The 16,870-nt window shown below is 44.4% G+C and overlaps 1 protein-coding gene across 6 annotated transcripts; it reads left to right on the top strand.

The window, feature by feature from the left end:
* The first annotated feature begins 71 nt into the window (after nucleotides 1-71).
* Nucleotides 72-13,740, top strand: Cdc26 (cell division cycle 26). 6 transcript variants are annotated; one of them, XM_087550196.1, is made up of 4 exons: nucleotides 72-145; nucleotides 2,951-2,986; nucleotides 4,359-4,467; nucleotides 12,509-13,740. In XM_087550196.1, the coding sequence occupies exons 3-4, from the start codon at nucleotides 4,387-4,389 to the stop codon at nucleotides 12,683-12,685; spliced, it is 258 nt and encodes an 85-aa protein (XP_087406322.1). In that variant the 5' UTR covers nucleotides 72-145; nucleotides 2,951-2,986; nucleotides 4,359-4,386; the 3' UTR covers nucleotides 12,686-13,740.
* Nucleotides 13,741-16,870: the final 3,130 nt, after the last annotated feature.

The raw sequence follows: 16,870 nt of genomic DNA, 5'->3' as shown, positions 1-16,870 counted from the left end.
CTTATAGAGCGGCACAACCTCTCGGGAGAAGAGGCGCGTGGGAAAAAAAGGCGCAGAGCAACTTGGGAAGTGTAGTTCGGGCTGCGTAGCAATGGAGTCAAGGTGGGAGTTGAGGTTCTGGGAAGCTTCAGAGGCCTGAAAAGAGGTAAGTTTGCGAATCGCAAGTCTAATCTGGAACAAACCAAGGGTCTCTGCTCTCCTTCGGGAGGCCTTCCGTCATTTTGAAACCGAGGCCTGTGCTGCCATTGAAATCTCTCCCTAGACTTCTGCAGCATTGGAGCTGGGAAAGAGGACTGTTGTTCACGACGGAAGTTCTCCGGGGGCCCCTGGTAACTGGGTGGCTACGAAGTGATTTTGTGCTTTAAGAAGACATTAAACTCGAAGAGCCTTCTAAGGCTAAAATAGAGATGTGGTGGAGGAGCTGCGGCCTAGTTTGTTGTTGTTTTACTTGTCTACAGCCTGTTCTTTTTATATGTTCTTTGAAATAAAGGGTCCAGGGAGGCGCCAGATAAAGTGTATACCAGCAGCTGCAGTTGCAATGATTGCTAGGCCGTCAGAGATATTTTTTTTTTAAACCCTTACATGAAAGTTGCGGGGATTGCAAAATATTCGCGTTTGCTGAGCTGAACAGACTCATTCTCACTCTTAAGCCTCTTTCTTCCCCGAACAACTCCAGTTAGAAGAGCACTTCCACTTCGAGGGCTTACTAAATGCCACGTTACGCGCAAGGAGCTTATTCTATCTTAGTTATTTAAGTCGCGGGACAACAAGAGTAAAGATCAGAAAATAAATTCTGGTGAGAAAAGGTAATCCGTCGTTCTGGAGCCACAGTGTAGTAGGGTTAGTAATGTGGCGGGTGGACTGCCGCGCTTTTAACCCGTACTCACTGTTGCTCTCTAGTGGTGAGGCTTTCAGTTCATACCCAAGTAGGAAATTATTTTTCTTAAGTATTTCTTCCCTTTCTCTTTGGAGCTGGCTTCCATTTCTCTACTTAGGGATCTGGTAGAAGGTAGTATCTGATAGAATAAAGCAGTTTGAATTGTCACAGGCCAGTGTTTTGTGTTGACCATATGGCCCCTTGAGATGTGATATAATGTGACACTCCTGAGAGAAGTGTAAGAAGTGTAAATGTTTCGTATACATCGTAGTCTTTTGTTTCATTCTGCTAGCATGCAATAATAATTTATATGGATGCACACTATATCGGAACTTTTTTTTTGTGGAACTTTCACGAAGATCATTATCACAACTTTTTATTCTAGTGGTCTATGAGTAACTTTTATAGGAGGCTATTTTGTTTTTTTTTTGGAAGACAGGGTTTCTCTGTGTAGCCCTGGATGCCCTGGAACATGTTCTGTAGACCAGGCTGACCTCAAACTTACAGAGATCTGCTTGCCTCTGCCTTCAGAGTGCTGGGATTAAAGGTGTGTGCCACCACCACCCGGCTTCTGAATTTGTTAATTAAACTGTTTGCTTCAACTTTATAAAACTGGAATAATTTTTCAAGCTTCCCAAGGCTTCTGTATTAAAGTAATATAAAGAATGGGAATGTGGGTTGGTTCAGTCGTAAAGGAGCCCATGCTAAGTGTGGTGTCCTACATAGTAGATGGAGAGAACCAACTCCCAGACATTGTCCTCTGACCTCTGCCTGTGGGCTATGTGCTTTCACCAGCACCCAACAAATAAATAGAACAAACTTTTTTTTAAGAGGCAAAAACTTTTGAGTTATCAAAGTGAGAAGAAAAACCAATAATGGGAGAGTCTAGAATTTAAGAAAAGTTAGTTTCACTTTCTCTATTTTTTATGGCTCAGTTTACTTTGTTGTGGATGCTGTGGAGGACATAGAGACAATACCTTCAACAGATACTAAAGTCAGCTTAGGTTTTCTTTTTTTCTTTTTCTTTTTTTCGGAGCTGGGGACCGAACCCAGGGCCTTGCGCTTGCTAGGCAAGTGCTCTACCACTGAGCTAAATCCCCAACCCCTTAGGTTTTCTTCTTAACTTTTGATTGATTCTTTGTGAACATCACATCATCCACCCCAGTCCCACTCATCTCCCTGTCCCTTTGCATCTGCCCTTGCAACCTCCCCCCTACAATAAGAAAATAAGATAGAATAAACAAAAATTTGTCATGGACTCTGTAGCACATCATGGTGTATCATGGAGTATACCCGTTTGTCCACACACCTAAACTTATAAATGCTCATTCAGTGCAATGAGTCATGGGCCTGTTTTAGGGCCTCTGGCTTTTGCTACACTATACTGGAACCTCACTAGGACTCCTCTCAGATATGTTGTTGCCCTGTGTCATGGAGATGTGACCCTGCAGCTTGTGCAGATCATAGATGGGGTAGATGCTGGGGTGGGCCAACTCAGAGCCCTGGATTTGGTCCTGGGAGGTAGCTGAGTTGATCAGCCTGCCACCTGTATCTGCACCATCCGGGTGAACTCTCCAACACTGCTCCAGCTAGTTTACCCAGTGCCACAGCTGGCAAGGGGGAGTGTCAGCTCTCCTGTTCTCAGGTCTTCAGGGACTACCTCATCCACGCCTTTCACCGGGGCTAGCTCTACTGCTGCCCAGGTGAGTTGCAGGGCCCACTCTACCGGGTGCTGCCAGCTCAAGTGTTTGTTCTGAAACAAACATGGGCTTTGTTAACACAAACCTTCATTCTCCATATGAACTTCTCTGACCTTAAGTCTGTCTGCCTACCCTTCAAATTCACTAAGACACCTTTTCCCATAGGGAATTGAGATCCCTAGCCACTCTTAGGCAGCCCACCCTCGGCTAGATGCTCATGCAGTGCTGTTGAAGGACCCTCCTTAGAGTTCTGTTTTTGCCCTAGATTGGCATGGTCTGTTGTGTTGTGTTTTCCCCACAGATTTCGACAGTGACTTTAAACTCATAGCTCAGCACAGGAAGCATCTGATTAATGAATGATTTACCCATTTAGGACCAGCTTTGATCCTGTGAATAATCTTGTGAACTGGTAAGTTTAGTTTTCATTAGTTTTAAGACAGCTGGTTATAATATCCAGGAATGGTCACAGTCTCTGATGATGTTTATAGAAAGCAGATTGGACTGATAGCTTGCCCACTTTTCCTACACTAAATTTGGATGGGATAACCATTTTCTTTTTTTCCTTTGTATGTGTATATGTGAGGCATGGGTGTGTACTGTGAGTGTGGTATGTATATATGATTGTATACCTTGAGGCAAGAGGGTATTGGCTGGGCATCCTGCTTGGTACCACTTTGCCTTACTCCTGGAGACAGCCAGCCAGCAACCCCTCAAACTCAGAAATCTTACATTCCTTCATAGTTCAGACCCCCGTAAGACTATGCCTTCTTTTTTGATTTTTTTCTTTTTGGTGACAGGGTTTTTCTGTGTAGCTCTGGGTGTCCTGGAACTCACTCTATAGGCCAGGCTGGCCTTGAACTCACAGAGATCCACCTGCCTCTGCCTCCCAAGTGCTGGGATTAAAGCATTGTTCCACTGCCAAGCTGTGGCTGGCTTTTTCTGTGGGCATTGGGGATTTGAAGTCAGGCCCACCTGCCAGGGCAGGAAGTGCCAGGGCAGGAAGTCCTGTGCAGCCACCTCCCTAACTCTTCTGCTCCTTTTGTTTCTTGTCTGTTTTTATTTTTGAGACAGGGACTCCCTATGTTTCTTTGGCTGGTCTCCAACTTCCGGGCTCAGGGGACCCCTCTGTTGTCATGTGTCACTGCCCTTGGCTTGTTTCTTTTACCCAGTGTGTCTTTTGGAGGTTATTGGAACACAGGATTAAGGTGATGGTTGGGGGCCCACAGCTAGAAGGGTATTGGGACCTGAGAGTGGGGGCCCAAGCTTGCTCTCTGAACTAAGAACTCTAGACAGAGAATAGTTTCTGTGTTGCTCTCTCAGTGCTGTCCCCCAGGTTTTGAATAAAGCATCCCAAAAAGTGTTAAAAAGAAAAAAAAAAGGGGTGGGGGGAAGAATTGCCTAGATTCTCTGATGGCAACTTGCTGGGTTTTGTTTTTAAAATTTTTATTTTCAATTTTGTGTAAGGGCTGGAGAGATGGCTCAGTGGTTAAGAGCACTGACTGCTCTTCCAGAGGTCATGAGTTCAATTCCCAGCACTACATGGTGGCTCATAACCTTCTGTAATAGAGTCCAACACCCTCTTCTGGTGTGTCTGAAGACAGCTACAGTGTACTCATATAAATAAAATAAATAAGTCTTTTAAAAAAAAAAAGAGCGTGAAGTCTATGCATGGAATCTAAATGAGTTAATGTCCCGTTCATTTTTTGCTCGTGTTTACAGATTTGTCTGTTTGTAGCTGAGACTTGACACCATCAGCTTTTCCTCTCCTACCATTTTAACAGCCCGCAGCTCACCGGGTCTGACTTCATTATGCTGCGACGAAAGCCAACTCGCCTGGAGCTCAAGCTCGATGACATTGAGGAGTTCGAGAACATTCGAAAGGACCTGGAGGTGAGAATTCAGTTTCCGATGCTTAGGGGATTCTTCAGACAGTAATTATTACCTTCGGAAGCTCAGACTCCACCAGCAGCAGTTTAAAATCCATGTGGCTGCTTAACAGACATCTCAGAACAAAAGGAACTTCCTGCGACTGTCATAGCAAAGAACTAAGGACTCAGTGGCCTGAAACCACAGAACTCGATCCCTTTACAGTTTGTTTTTTAAGTAGTACTATTTGTTTATTAATTCTTTCATATATTTTGATGATCCTCCCCATCCCCAATTCCTCCCAGGTCCTCCTTACCGCCTTAGCCACCTAACTTTATGTTCTTTCTCTTTCTCTGAAAAACAATACAAAAGCAAATCCCCAGAAGAAGAAACACAAAGTCCACAAAGTACCACTGAGTTCATCTTTGTATTGGCCATGGAGCCTGCTTAGGAGTGTGGTTGATATATCCAGTGACAGGGGAGATGTTGGAGAAGACTGATTTTCTTTGTGACAGTGCTGTCGGATAGCTTGCAAATAGTTCCTCAGTTAGGGGTGGGTCCGGCGTGAACTTCTGCAGGTTTTGTGTGCACGGCCACAGTCTCTGCGAGTTCTTTCGGGCATCAGCTCTCTTGTGTGTGGATGCTGCTGTTTCCGTGGGGGTCATCCTTCACCTCTGGGTCTCTTAGTCTCTGCCTCCTCTTCCACATGGATCCCTGAGCCTTGAAGGTAGGAGTTTGATGAAGACATTCCAGTTAGGACAGGGTGCTCCAAAGTCCTCCACTACCTACACATTGTATATTTGTTAATTCTCCGTTAATTCTCATCTAGTGCAAGAAGAAAATTCTCTGGGCAATATCTCGTCATTTACTGCTCTGCTCCTTTTGCAGAGCTGTCTAGATTTGCCCTCAGCCTGTGGCTTCTCTAGTCTCAGGTTTGGGAATGATGGGCAAACATTCTACCAACATTATCCCAGCCTATTAGCAGTTACAGTAACTTGAAGTTACCATTATATTCCCCTCATGCTGGAGACCAGTGTAGGAGCCTGTGCATGTTAGACAGAATGTTCACCTGTAAATGGTATTTTAAATGCTACTTAATTGCTCTTAGTGATTAATAAGATTCAGCCAGTCCCCAGTAATAAACAGGGTCCCGTGGATTATATTATCAGCTTTAGCACAGTTACTAGGCAAATTTCCCTGAATCTAGTTTTCTATGTGCCAGACTGTTATTCTCACCAAGCACGTGCTGTTTGAGTCTCCTCTGGGTTATTCCTGCCCCATCAGCCTGTCCCGGGGCATTTCACTCGGCTGCATGATCCGGCTCCATCACGCCTAATGGAAACCTCCTGGCCTCTCTGCCCTCCTTCTCCTCTCCCTCTTTCATTTTCCCCTCTCCCTCACCTGCTTCCTCTCTTCTTCTCTCCTTTTGGTCCTTACCTGCGACCCCCAGCCCAGTAACCTAAACCCTGGCTACCTTTATTCTCCCCAGTAATTGGCTGTAGCCACTTTTATCTAACCAATAGCTTTAAATTGTGGAGAAAGGTTTATACAACATCATTTGGTACACATGAGGATCTTTGGGGCAACCAGATCTTGGGGGCCACTATTTAGCATTTGAATTCATAGCAGCACCAGACAACCCCAACATTCTACTGTTCTTGGAATCATTTGGTCGTTTATTGTAAAACTCTTTTATCTTAGGAACTTTGATTACACGAATCACATCCATGTTCTTCACCATTGAATTACTAGAATCTAGCCTGCAGTAGAACACTATTATATTTTTTGTTTGAGACAGGCTCTCACTGTCTGGAACCCATTATATAGATCAGGCTGGCCTTGAACTTGAACATTTGCCTGTGCTTCCTGAGTGGTAGAGTAACAGGCACAGGCATACGATACCTACCACACCTTGCAGCTGTATTTTTTTCTAAGTCTGGCTTTGCCATATAATATTAGATATCCATTAATCAGAATAAATTCTTTGGAGGCAGAGGTAGACAGATCTCTGTGTGTTTGAGGCCAGCATGGTCTACAGATCAAGTTCTAGGACAACCAGGGCCATTACACAGAGAAACAAAAATAAGAAAAAAAGAAAAGAAAAAAAAAAAGATTCTTTCACATCTTCAAGATGAAGTCCAAATTCCTAAGTGTGGTACATGAGGTCCTTTATGACTAGGTCCTTGCTCATCTCTCCACTTTATCTCCCAAGTTATCTTTACTCTCAGTGCTAGTGCTGTCCCTTTGCCTGCCGTGCCGTATCCCTCATCAGGCTCCCCAGCTGGGTTAAGTCACCACCCGTGTTGAATTCTAGGTGCCACCACTTGTGTTGTAACTTTGTTGGTCTGTTTTCTTTGACTGGGCAGGAAGCTCCTTAAGGCTGGGTTAGCATATTGAGCTCTGGACTCTTCTTAGACAGCTCTCTACACTCCAGCCGCGGTTGCTGCTCTTCGAGGTCCTTCACCTGACAGGGAGCTTTGCGTCTTGCATGTACCCGGAATGTGTGGCTTTACATCATTCAGATGAAGATGGATGGTGTACGTTTCTCTTGCTCTACATCCCAGCTTCTGTAGTTCCTGAAGTACTGTTAGTTTTTGCTTTGTGCGTGTGCGTGTGCGTGTGTGTGCGCGTGTGTGTGTGTGTGCGCGTGTGTGTGTGTGTGCGTGTCTGTGTGTTTGTTTATTAAACTTCCTGTCACACTCTACTTAGTCAACACTACAAAGAACTGACTTTAAGAAGTTCAACCCAAAAATCTTTATGAAAACTACTTCTAAGAAGCAAAGGAATCCTGAGAATACTCAACTGGACTGACATCATTTTAAAAGTTTCATGCTGAGAACAACTACAGAGTATTCCAGAATCTAGTTATGGAGGTGTCGGCAAAGTTTAGTAAAAAGGAAATATGAAGGGGTGGAGGCAGAAAGGTGACTCAACAATTAAGAAAGCGTATTTGCCGCTCTTGCAAAGGACCCAGCTTTAGTTCCCAGTACACACAGAGCCACTTACAACCATCTATAACCTCCAGTTCCAGGGGTCCTGACGCCCTCCTCTGGCCTCCCACAGACACTGCACATGATACAGATTCATAATCAAAACCTTCATAACAATTTTTTTTTTTTTAAAAGAGCAGAGCCAGGCATGTAACTACACAATATTAGTACTTGAGAGGCAGGGGCAGGAAGAGTTAGACAGCTTGGGCTGTAGACTTAAACCAGGGAGGGAGGGAGGGACAGAGGAAGACATACTTTTTCTCCTGTTTTCATTGAATTCATTGCAAGAGTGTCTCTCCTTCCTAAGCTGCTTGAATGGACACCAAACCCACCACCTTTAGTGGAAAAGCCAACTCAACAGTGAGCTGACTCTGCAGCGTCAATATCCATTGTGCCAGCATTTATGATTCATTACAACTGAAGTTTAAACCATACCTGACACTCATTCAGGCCTGATGACACACGCCTGGAATCCCAGCACTCGGGAATCTGAGGCAGAAGATCACAGTGAGTTTCAGGCCACCCTGGCCTACACAGTGAGACCATATCTCAAAAACAAAACCAAAAGACAAAAAAACAAAAACAAAATCAAAAACCTTATCCTTAATAATGATTACCAATATGAGTTCTTTTTTTTTTAAGATTTATTTATTTATTATATACACTGTAGCTGTTTTCAGACATACCAGAAAAGGGTATCAGATCTCATTATAGATGGTTATGAGCTACCATGTGGTTGCTGGGATTTGAACTCAGGACCTCTGGAAGACCAGTCAGTGCTCTTAACCACTGAGCCATCTCTCCAGCCCCCCAGTATGACTGTTTTTTTCTTTTCTTTTTTTTCGGAGCTGGGGACTGAACCCAGGGCTTTGTGCTTACTAGGCAAGCGCTCTACCACTGAGCTAAATCCCCAACCCCCAATATGACTTCTTTGTTTTTTTGGTTCTTTTTTTCGGAGCTGGGGACTGAACCCAGGGCCTTGCGCTTCCTAGGCAAGCGCTCTACCACTGAGCTAAATCCCCAACCCCCCCAATATGACTTCTTAAGAAGAAAGAAAACCCGTGGGCTGGGAAGACTACTCAGTGAGTAAAAGAACTTGCTGCCAAGCGTTAGAGTCGGAATTCAATCTCAGGAAAAAACATACACAAAATTTTTATTAGTAGCATGTCCATGATAAGTGTATGTTGTAGCTGTAACTTTCTTCGGGACCGCCCCAGATCCCAAATAAGGACACAGAGACTTTTATTTATTGTAAGCTTTGGGTACTATGTCTGGGCAGATTCTCAGCTATTCAAACCTGACAATACTGGCCTGGCCTATGTCCCGTCCTGTGGTCTGTTACCTGTCTGTCTTAGTCTCTTCTTGGCACCTGCTTCTTCATCTGCGTCCCACTGGTGCCATGGTGACTTCCCACGCCTGACTCTTTCTCAGAGTTCAGTCTCCCCAGAAGTCCTGCCTGCCCTCTCCCACTGTTAAAGGCTGTCCGCTTTTTTATTGAAACCAATCAGAAGTGAGAGAAGGAGTGTTTACCAGATGTGCTACACATGCTGAGCAGCTGGAATAACAGATGGCCTGGCACCAGACCTCTGGCAAAGGCACAAAAACATCAGTCCCACAGTAAGGGAGGGCGTTTGTGCTCTAGGATGCTTATGTGGAGGTCAGGGGACAACTTTCTGGAGTTGGATCTCGCCCATCTTGTTGAAGCAGGGTCTCTTCCTGTTAATGTTGTATACTTCAGGCTAGCTTTGCCCATGAATTCCCCTGGCGCTGTCTCCAAGCTTGTTAGGAGTGCTGGCGCTACCAATCCCCACCACTTTATGCAGTTTGTTTTGGTTGTTTAAAAAAAAAAATGGGATCAGGGAATTGAATTCAGATTATCAGTATTGGGGAGCTATCATTCTGGCCAAGTTCCTTATATTTGTTACTTAAAGGGTTTTTAACCACAGGGTACTTTATATTTGGACACATTTTAGGGTTTGGATATTTGGCTTAGGGATGCTTGATCTCTGTGACTAATGCATAAGTTCCAAAACGTGGGAAAAAAAATTGAACAGTAAATACTTCAGGTCCCAAGCACCTCAGAGAAGGAATCCTAGCCTGGCCTTATTGGATTGACTGTTAATTAACTAATGCTGGGATTTGAGGGTTACGGTTTACTAGTAGGTGGTATGTAATTGCCAACATAATTTCAGTGATCAGAGCCCTTGACTTGTGCTCCCAGTAAAGAACTGTAGATAAAGCATCTGTTGTCATTTTTAGAAAGAGTTATTGACATCCAGTGCCATCTTTAGTGTTAGGCAGTGGGGGCTATGGGAATTCTGTAGCCATTGGTGACTTGGAGCCATATTTTGTTTGTGAAAGAAGCAAGCCAGGTTCTTCTGCTGTATCTCATATTCAACTTGAATTAGAAAGGTTGAGTTCGGGGCTGGAGAGATGGCTCAGTGGTTAAGAGTACTGACTGTTGGGGCTGGGGATTTAGCTCAGTGGTAGAGGCTTACCTAGGAAGCGCAAGGCCCTGGGTTCGGTCCCCAGCTCCGAAAAAATGAACCAAAAAAAAAAAAAGAGTACTGACTGTTCTTCCAGAGGTCCTGAGTTCAGTTCCCAGCAACCACATGGTGGCTCACAGCCATCTGTAATGGGATCTGGTGCCCTCTTCTGGTCTGAAGACAGCTAGAGTGTACTCCCATACATAAAATAAATATTTAAAAAAAAGAAAAGAAAGAAAGGTTGAGTTCAGTCTTCAAATGGCCATAGTCAGTCTGGGTTCCTCGATGTTGCCACCACAGGGGGAATAAGGGTTGTGAATCAGAGGAACCAAGCCTTGATTGGTGGGACTTTATTGACCCAAGCTTTGAAGGTACAGGTCTTGAGAAAGCCCCAAACAAAATGCTTATAGTCTGTCTGGTCCAGGTCTATCAGCGTTTGCTCATCCACAGCAGGTTGGTTGGTGGGCATAAAGTGCAACCAAAGGCCCTTTCTGGAGATGACTTTGTATGCCTTATGACATCGGCAGTGGGGATTTTTTTGTTGGTGACAGTAAGAAATATTCAGAAGCATGGACTTTAAGAGACTGCTTTGAACATATGTATGGCAAGATTGAAAGCAGTGGTTGTAAAAATGCTGGAAGAGGAGTCAGTTGATTCAGAAATAACTCTTTGTTGGCCTCATTTTGACATGGAAGAGGTCCCCTTTGAACAAGATGATGCCACTGGATGACAAGGAGGCTGTGGGATGGATCTGGTGACCTTTCTGGGTTATGAAGGAAACTTAGAGATGTGCTGGAGTAACTTAGGTCATGGTGGCAACTTTGGTAGAAGATGAGGCTGTGGTGGTGGTGGTGGTGGCAGCAGAGGCCATTATGGAGCAGGCTGTGTGGCTGTATGCATTTGTAAACAGGATCAAGATGTGGAAGCTAAGGTAGATACAGTAGTGGTTGAATATATGGTGGCTCCAGTGAAGGGAAATTTGGCACTGGTATAGTTATAGTGGTGGTGAGAACTATCATGGCTTTGGAAATTGGTCAAATCATAGACCCAGGAAATAAGCAACAGAAACTCAGGCAGGTGGTGGAGGAGATGTAGCGTAATTCTTCTGTTTTGTTTTTTAAGGTAAGGTTACACTATGTAGCTCAGGCTGGCCTTGAACATGTAATAGTCCAGTAGCATGAGTTCTGTTTTGATTTTGTTTTTTTGACACAGGGTTTCTCTGTGTAGCTGTGGCAGTTCTGGATTTCACTCTGTAGACCAGGCTGGACTCCATCTTAGAGATTTCCCTGCCTCTACCTCCCTAGGGCTGGGATTAAAGGCCTGCACCACCATGCCTGGCAAGTAGCAGAGCTCTAAACAGCAGAGGCTTCCATTCTTAGGAAAGGAGCTGTCAGGAGAGCTATAGGGTTACTTAGGGACAGTCCAGCCGAATGCCTTCAAGAAAGTCTAGGAAGTCGGCCGCAGAGGGAGTAACACCCATAACAGGATGGAAGGTTCTGCCTGGTAAGCAGGAAACCCTTCTTGTTTAGGAGGGCCGCAGCTACAAGTTGCAACAAGTGTTGCAACTGTTGATACAATGTGGTGCCAGCTGTATTGTCATCAAGGTCATCTGTCTACTGTAGGGCTTTTTCCTTTCTTGTTTTTGTTTGTTTTGGGTTTTTTGTTTTTGTTTCTGTCCCCCCCACCCACACCCCTCCCGGAATGCAGGGTTCTTTGTGTAGCCCTGGCTGTCCTGGAACTCACTTTATAGATGGTCAGAGATCCACCTGTCTCTGCCTCCTGAGTACTGGGACTAAAGGTGTGTGCCATCACCTTCTGGCTGTAGATTTTCTTTTCATTTCATCAGATTTACCACTCGGTGAGTAGCAGTAGTACCAAGAGGAAAGTTTTCAAAAATAATTCAAAACAAACCCAAAACTAAAACGGGGACTGGGATGTATTACGGTGGTTGATTACTTGCCTACCATTCATGAGGCCTTGGATTCAACTCCTAGCATCCTAGCATCACAAATAGATAGATAATTAATTTATAAAATTTAAAGGCCAGAAGCCTATTGACAAGGTAGCATAATGTCTCCTTGAGTTACTGTAGTCAACATGGGGCCAGTAATTTTTTTTTTTTTTTAATTTTTTTTTCAGGTTGTAGGTTTTGGTGGCTGCTAGTCATGTCATTTTTCTCTTGTTCTCCTTGATAGTAATTTGCTGAAACACCATTTGTTACCCCATCTCCATTATCTCCAACTGCAGGCTCCTGCTGGGCCTTTGTATTGTGCCCTAATTCCTCACACCCCTTTTATCTTTGGCATTGTGAGCTTTCCCAATATAATCCAGAGTACTCTGTGCTATAATTTACGGTTTGCACACCCGTTTGCCTTCTAGACTGTGACATCCTCAAATGTAGGGTTCTATCTTCTACAATTGCATGCCTGTATCCTTGTTACCATCCTAAACTTGGGATATTTGCTTATTGTTTACTAGGACTTAACCTTGTTCCATACCCAGTGCCTAGTACACGGTAAACTCTAACTGAACATTTGTTAATTCGGAGACTGTGGTGTTAGATGCTAATTTGTTTTTCAATACTTTCAGGCCCGTAAGAAACAGAAGGAAGATGTGGAAGGTGTAGGAACTAGCGATGGAGAAGGAGCTGCTGGGCTCAGCAGTGACCCCAAGAGCCGGGAACAAATGATTAATGATCGAATTGGTTATAAACCCCAACTTAAGACCAACAACCGCACATCTCAGTTTGGAAATTTTGAATTTTAGAGATGGATTCTCTGACATGCCAGACCCCGGGGACGGAATACAATGATGACAGAAGTACAAACCAGATTTAGAGAATTAAGTGTGTGCAACCAAGCAGCATGTTTTCTGTCTCCTGCAGGGAGAGATAACTTCTGCATGAAATTATTGCTGTTCAACCTTTCTGATAGGCTGGAAGCCAAATTCTGGCTTGTTCCTGGAAAATTGGACTGCAGAAAGCTTACCTGATTTTTTTTTTTTTAAATAAATATATTTTTGGAAAAAAGGTGAGATGTCCTTAAAGGTAGTAGCCCTGCTAATCCTTAGCTCTGACAGGTAACCGCTACAAGTGACGCCATTCTCCTTGTCTTTCCAAAAAGACTCCAGACCCAGAACACTTGCAGTTGATCCACTGGACTTTGGCTTGTTTAGTCAGTGTCTGGTGACTGCCGACCATCCCGGAAGCAGCAGCAATCCCAGATGCATGTGCTCGGGCTGCAGCCCAGCACTTGGGATGCTGAAGTAGGAATCTCGAGAGTTGGAAGCTACTCTGAGCTACAGAGCAAAACCGTTTCAGAATGTCAAAAAAAAGCCAAAAGAAACCAAGATAAAGATCCCTGGTGGAGACTGGATTCTAATGACCAAATTGTCATAATCAGATCCACTTACAGGAAGGCTTTACACAGGGGGAAACACAGCAGCTCTACCAGTGAGCGATATTCTGTTCTTCACTTGGGACTCTTAAGAATGTTTGCACAGGACCCATCTGAGAGCTGCTCTGGATAGTTTTGCACCATGCCCTATTTTTACCATAAAATTCAGGGACGGAACCACCAGCTGTGGAAGCCAGAACATCTGGAATCAAGTTTCAAAGAAACTCCTTAGCTGGGATTTACCCAGGATTTTGGATAGTTTGTGAGTGATGTGAATGGGAAGGTAGAGACAGAGGGTGATGTGTAGTCCCCTCTTCCTGCTCCAAGCTTTTCTACAAAACCTTTATTCCAGTTTTATTGATAACCCCTAAGTCCTGTTATCTTCCTGTCTTAGAAAACAATAAAACCCCCAAGACACAGGCTGTACATAGACTCATATTATTGTAGCCTTCAAAGGCCTTACTGGGGGCAAAGAAAAGAGAAAGATATGCCTGCTTCAGTTCTCCACTGCAACTCCCCAGTAGGACTTCCCGCAGTTGCTATGCCTCCTGCATGTCTTGCCTTTTATACTTATGCTGTCATGCAGAGGGCTGTTTAAGACAGTGCTGAGGGATTCATGCAGATTCTCTTAGTTCCTGAGAGGGCATGCCATTCTGAGTTTGCAGAAGGGAGCCAGAGCAAGGCCATGAAATGGTAGGTACCCACCGGGCAGCCTGCTTTCCATGCCCATGCATCTAATGGCCTCAGCTACATTGCTTTCTTAGTTTTCTCAGCCGAGACTTCAAGAAAGCAGTGTGTGGGGGAGAAAACATTTTAAGTTTCCAAGAATTTCTATGCTCTCTTATTAACATCAGGAGACCAGGACTTATTGCAATTGCTAATCTTTTTTGAGCACACATATATTATATGTATCAATTCTGTGATCCTTAGGATGCTTGTTTCTGGATTACCAACACCCAAGTCTAGTCAGGTGCTTGTAAAGACACTTTATTCAGAAGAGTGACCATTCATTTTCCTGAAGCCTTCAAGTATAATATAATCAGTACACAGTAAAAATGTAATAAGGCTTGGATGCCTGTCTCATGTGGGATGCCTTACCTGTATTGCTCTTGGTTTAAATAGGTGCTAGTACTCCTTTGTGTGTATGCACATGCAGGGCAAGCTAGGGATGGAACCCAGAGCTCAGAAAGGCACACTAGGCAAGCTCTCAACCAACTGAGCCACACCCATAGCCATTTGTTTTTGTGACAGGGTCTCACTGTGTTTGAATCCCAGGCTCAGCTGAACTTATGTCCATGTGTACCCTGTCTCCATCTTCATAGCTGGTTCTGAGATCCCTGCTGCTACAGGGAGACAGACAGGCTGTGGGGTGTCTGCAAACACAATACCCAGGCGTCAGGGTACACTTTATTTCCTTACAGACCAGGTTGCTAGACTCTAGGACAGTGGAGGGCTTCTGGTGGGGCACATCTGCCACCTCTGTGTACCTCTCCTCACTTCCCTTATGTCCTGAGTGAAACATCTCTTTAGAATTCCCTCCCTTCTCCCTGCCACAAAGAACGAGAGATTGGTGTTGGGGCCTGAGCTCTCAGAGCCTGTCATGCTGCTGTCTGTATTTTTATGGTGCTAATTAATAAACTCTGGCCCAAAAGGAGGATTTACCTGTGTTCCCTTGAACTTCCAAACTGAAGACCTTTCATTAAGTAGTCCAGGTCTTTCCTCATGATCTTCTTGCCAAACACTGGACTATCAACTGGCCTTCTGTAAACACTAAGGCTTTGAGATGTAAACACTAAGGCTTTGAGATGGCTAGAATAGCTGATCCTAAGTGGTGCAGCCCAGGTTTAAGCCTGCTGTCCCCAAAGGTGATGTTTATCACAGCATGCTGAAAGATTGCAGGAGTGGTGATGGGGCCAGCAGGAAGACCAGTAACAGTGCTACTTTGCTCCCACTACAGGGATAGGGAAAGCCTGGCAGTGACCCTCCTGTAAGCCTAGTGCTCCTGCCTGATGGCATGAATACAGGGATTATGAACTGTGGATGAAAGGATGCAAACGTTAGCTTTTGAACTCAAGGGTCCCTCCTATACTGAAATATTTGCTGTTTCATGAAGACCCCATGTGCTATGTGCACAAGGTAATTCTGACCAAGCAGGCACTAGGTCTGCTTGTTAAGAGAGGAGAGGAGAGCAACAAGGCCATGTTATCGGAGAGACTGACGTCCTAGAAGCAGCCTATTTGGATACTATTTTCTGTAGACAGACATGCATGGAATCACAAAAAATCAAAACATTTATTTTGTTTTCTTGCACACAACACTTAAAACATTCCCATTACAGCAATCCTGCTCTCTGGGAGCTTACAGTCTCTGAAACAGTCAACGTGAATGTAGACCCAGGGATTAAGGCATTACATCAAATGCAGACCTGTCGTCTAATGCATCTTCTCAAGTGGCTGGAAAGGGCAGGCTCAAGATTACATGACATGATGTACCCTTGCCTCGCTCTCCTGACTCCTGCAAGGGAGTGTGGGACAACCCCACCACAGACCGTGAAGAAATTGGATGGATGTTGAGGACGGTGCACATGTTGGCAATGGTGCTGGCTGTTCTTCCATCCTGACTCAGGCAGCACCTAGGACCTGTAACTCTGGGGACGCTAATCCTACCCAGCTCTATAGAAAGAAATCCCAGTGGAGCAAACTTAGATACCAGATTCTAATTATTAGGTAATTCTAACCACCACAAGCAGTGCTACTGCATCAGGAAGGTGAGAGATGTTAAACACTAAACTACCTGGGGAAAAAGACAGAAAGGGAAAAGGGAAAAGAAACTCAGGTATAGCCTTCCCACAGAAGAAAGACATTTAGATAAACACAAAGGCTGGGCATAAAGTTCAAGAGGATGGGACTTGAGCTCACCTCTGTTCTGCACTAACCACATTCTCCAGCAACCTAGTTCAGGGATCTCAAGCTTAGGATTTGCAGTAGACTTATTTCTAATCGAGAGCTACCCTGAAGAACCATGTCAAAGTGAGGTTTCTCTTGGTTTCAGATTCATAGCACCTTGTCCTTGTAGGCCTTGGTTGTTCTCACCTCAATGATAAGTTCCCATTTCTGATAGTTTATGCTTTGCTTTTAGGGTGTTAGGGCTTAAACACAGGGCTTGACACATGCTAGGTAAGTGATCCACATCCAAGCTGCATCTCAGGCCCTGGAAGATGTTTTATAGAAGCTCATCTTGAGATTGAGAGAGCATCTAGAGAGCACCAGGGTCACCACTAAGTGTGGTTTCTGTATTCCCCTGGGTTTTTTATTCCCTGTCATCTGAGATGACAGCAGGCTATTTGCGCCTTAATGTTGGGCTCTTGTCAGTACCTGTCATTTACATGCAATGCTAAAAACCAGCACAGCAGGATGAACTAAGAGAAAAGCAAAGCTCTAAAATTGATTTCTAAGATCTTTAGCCTCCATCCAATAGGCTTAAAACCTTCTCTTGGTTCAAAGCCACCAAAGTACACATTCCTTGTTCTCTAATATTTAATTGGCATGCACAGACA

Source organism: Rattus norvegicus, chromosome 5 (assembly GCF_021556685.1).
Source record: "Rattus norvegicus strain SHRSP/BbbUtx chromosome 5, alternate assembly SHRSP_T2T, whole genome shotgun sequence".
In the NCBI taxonomy this organism is placed as follows: Eukaryota; Metazoa; Chordata; class Mammalia; order Rodentia; family Muridae; genus Rattus; species Rattus norvegicus.
The sequence above is the reverse complement of the archived record's forward strand: the minus strand, read 5'-3'. Positions and strand labels throughout refer to the sequence as shown.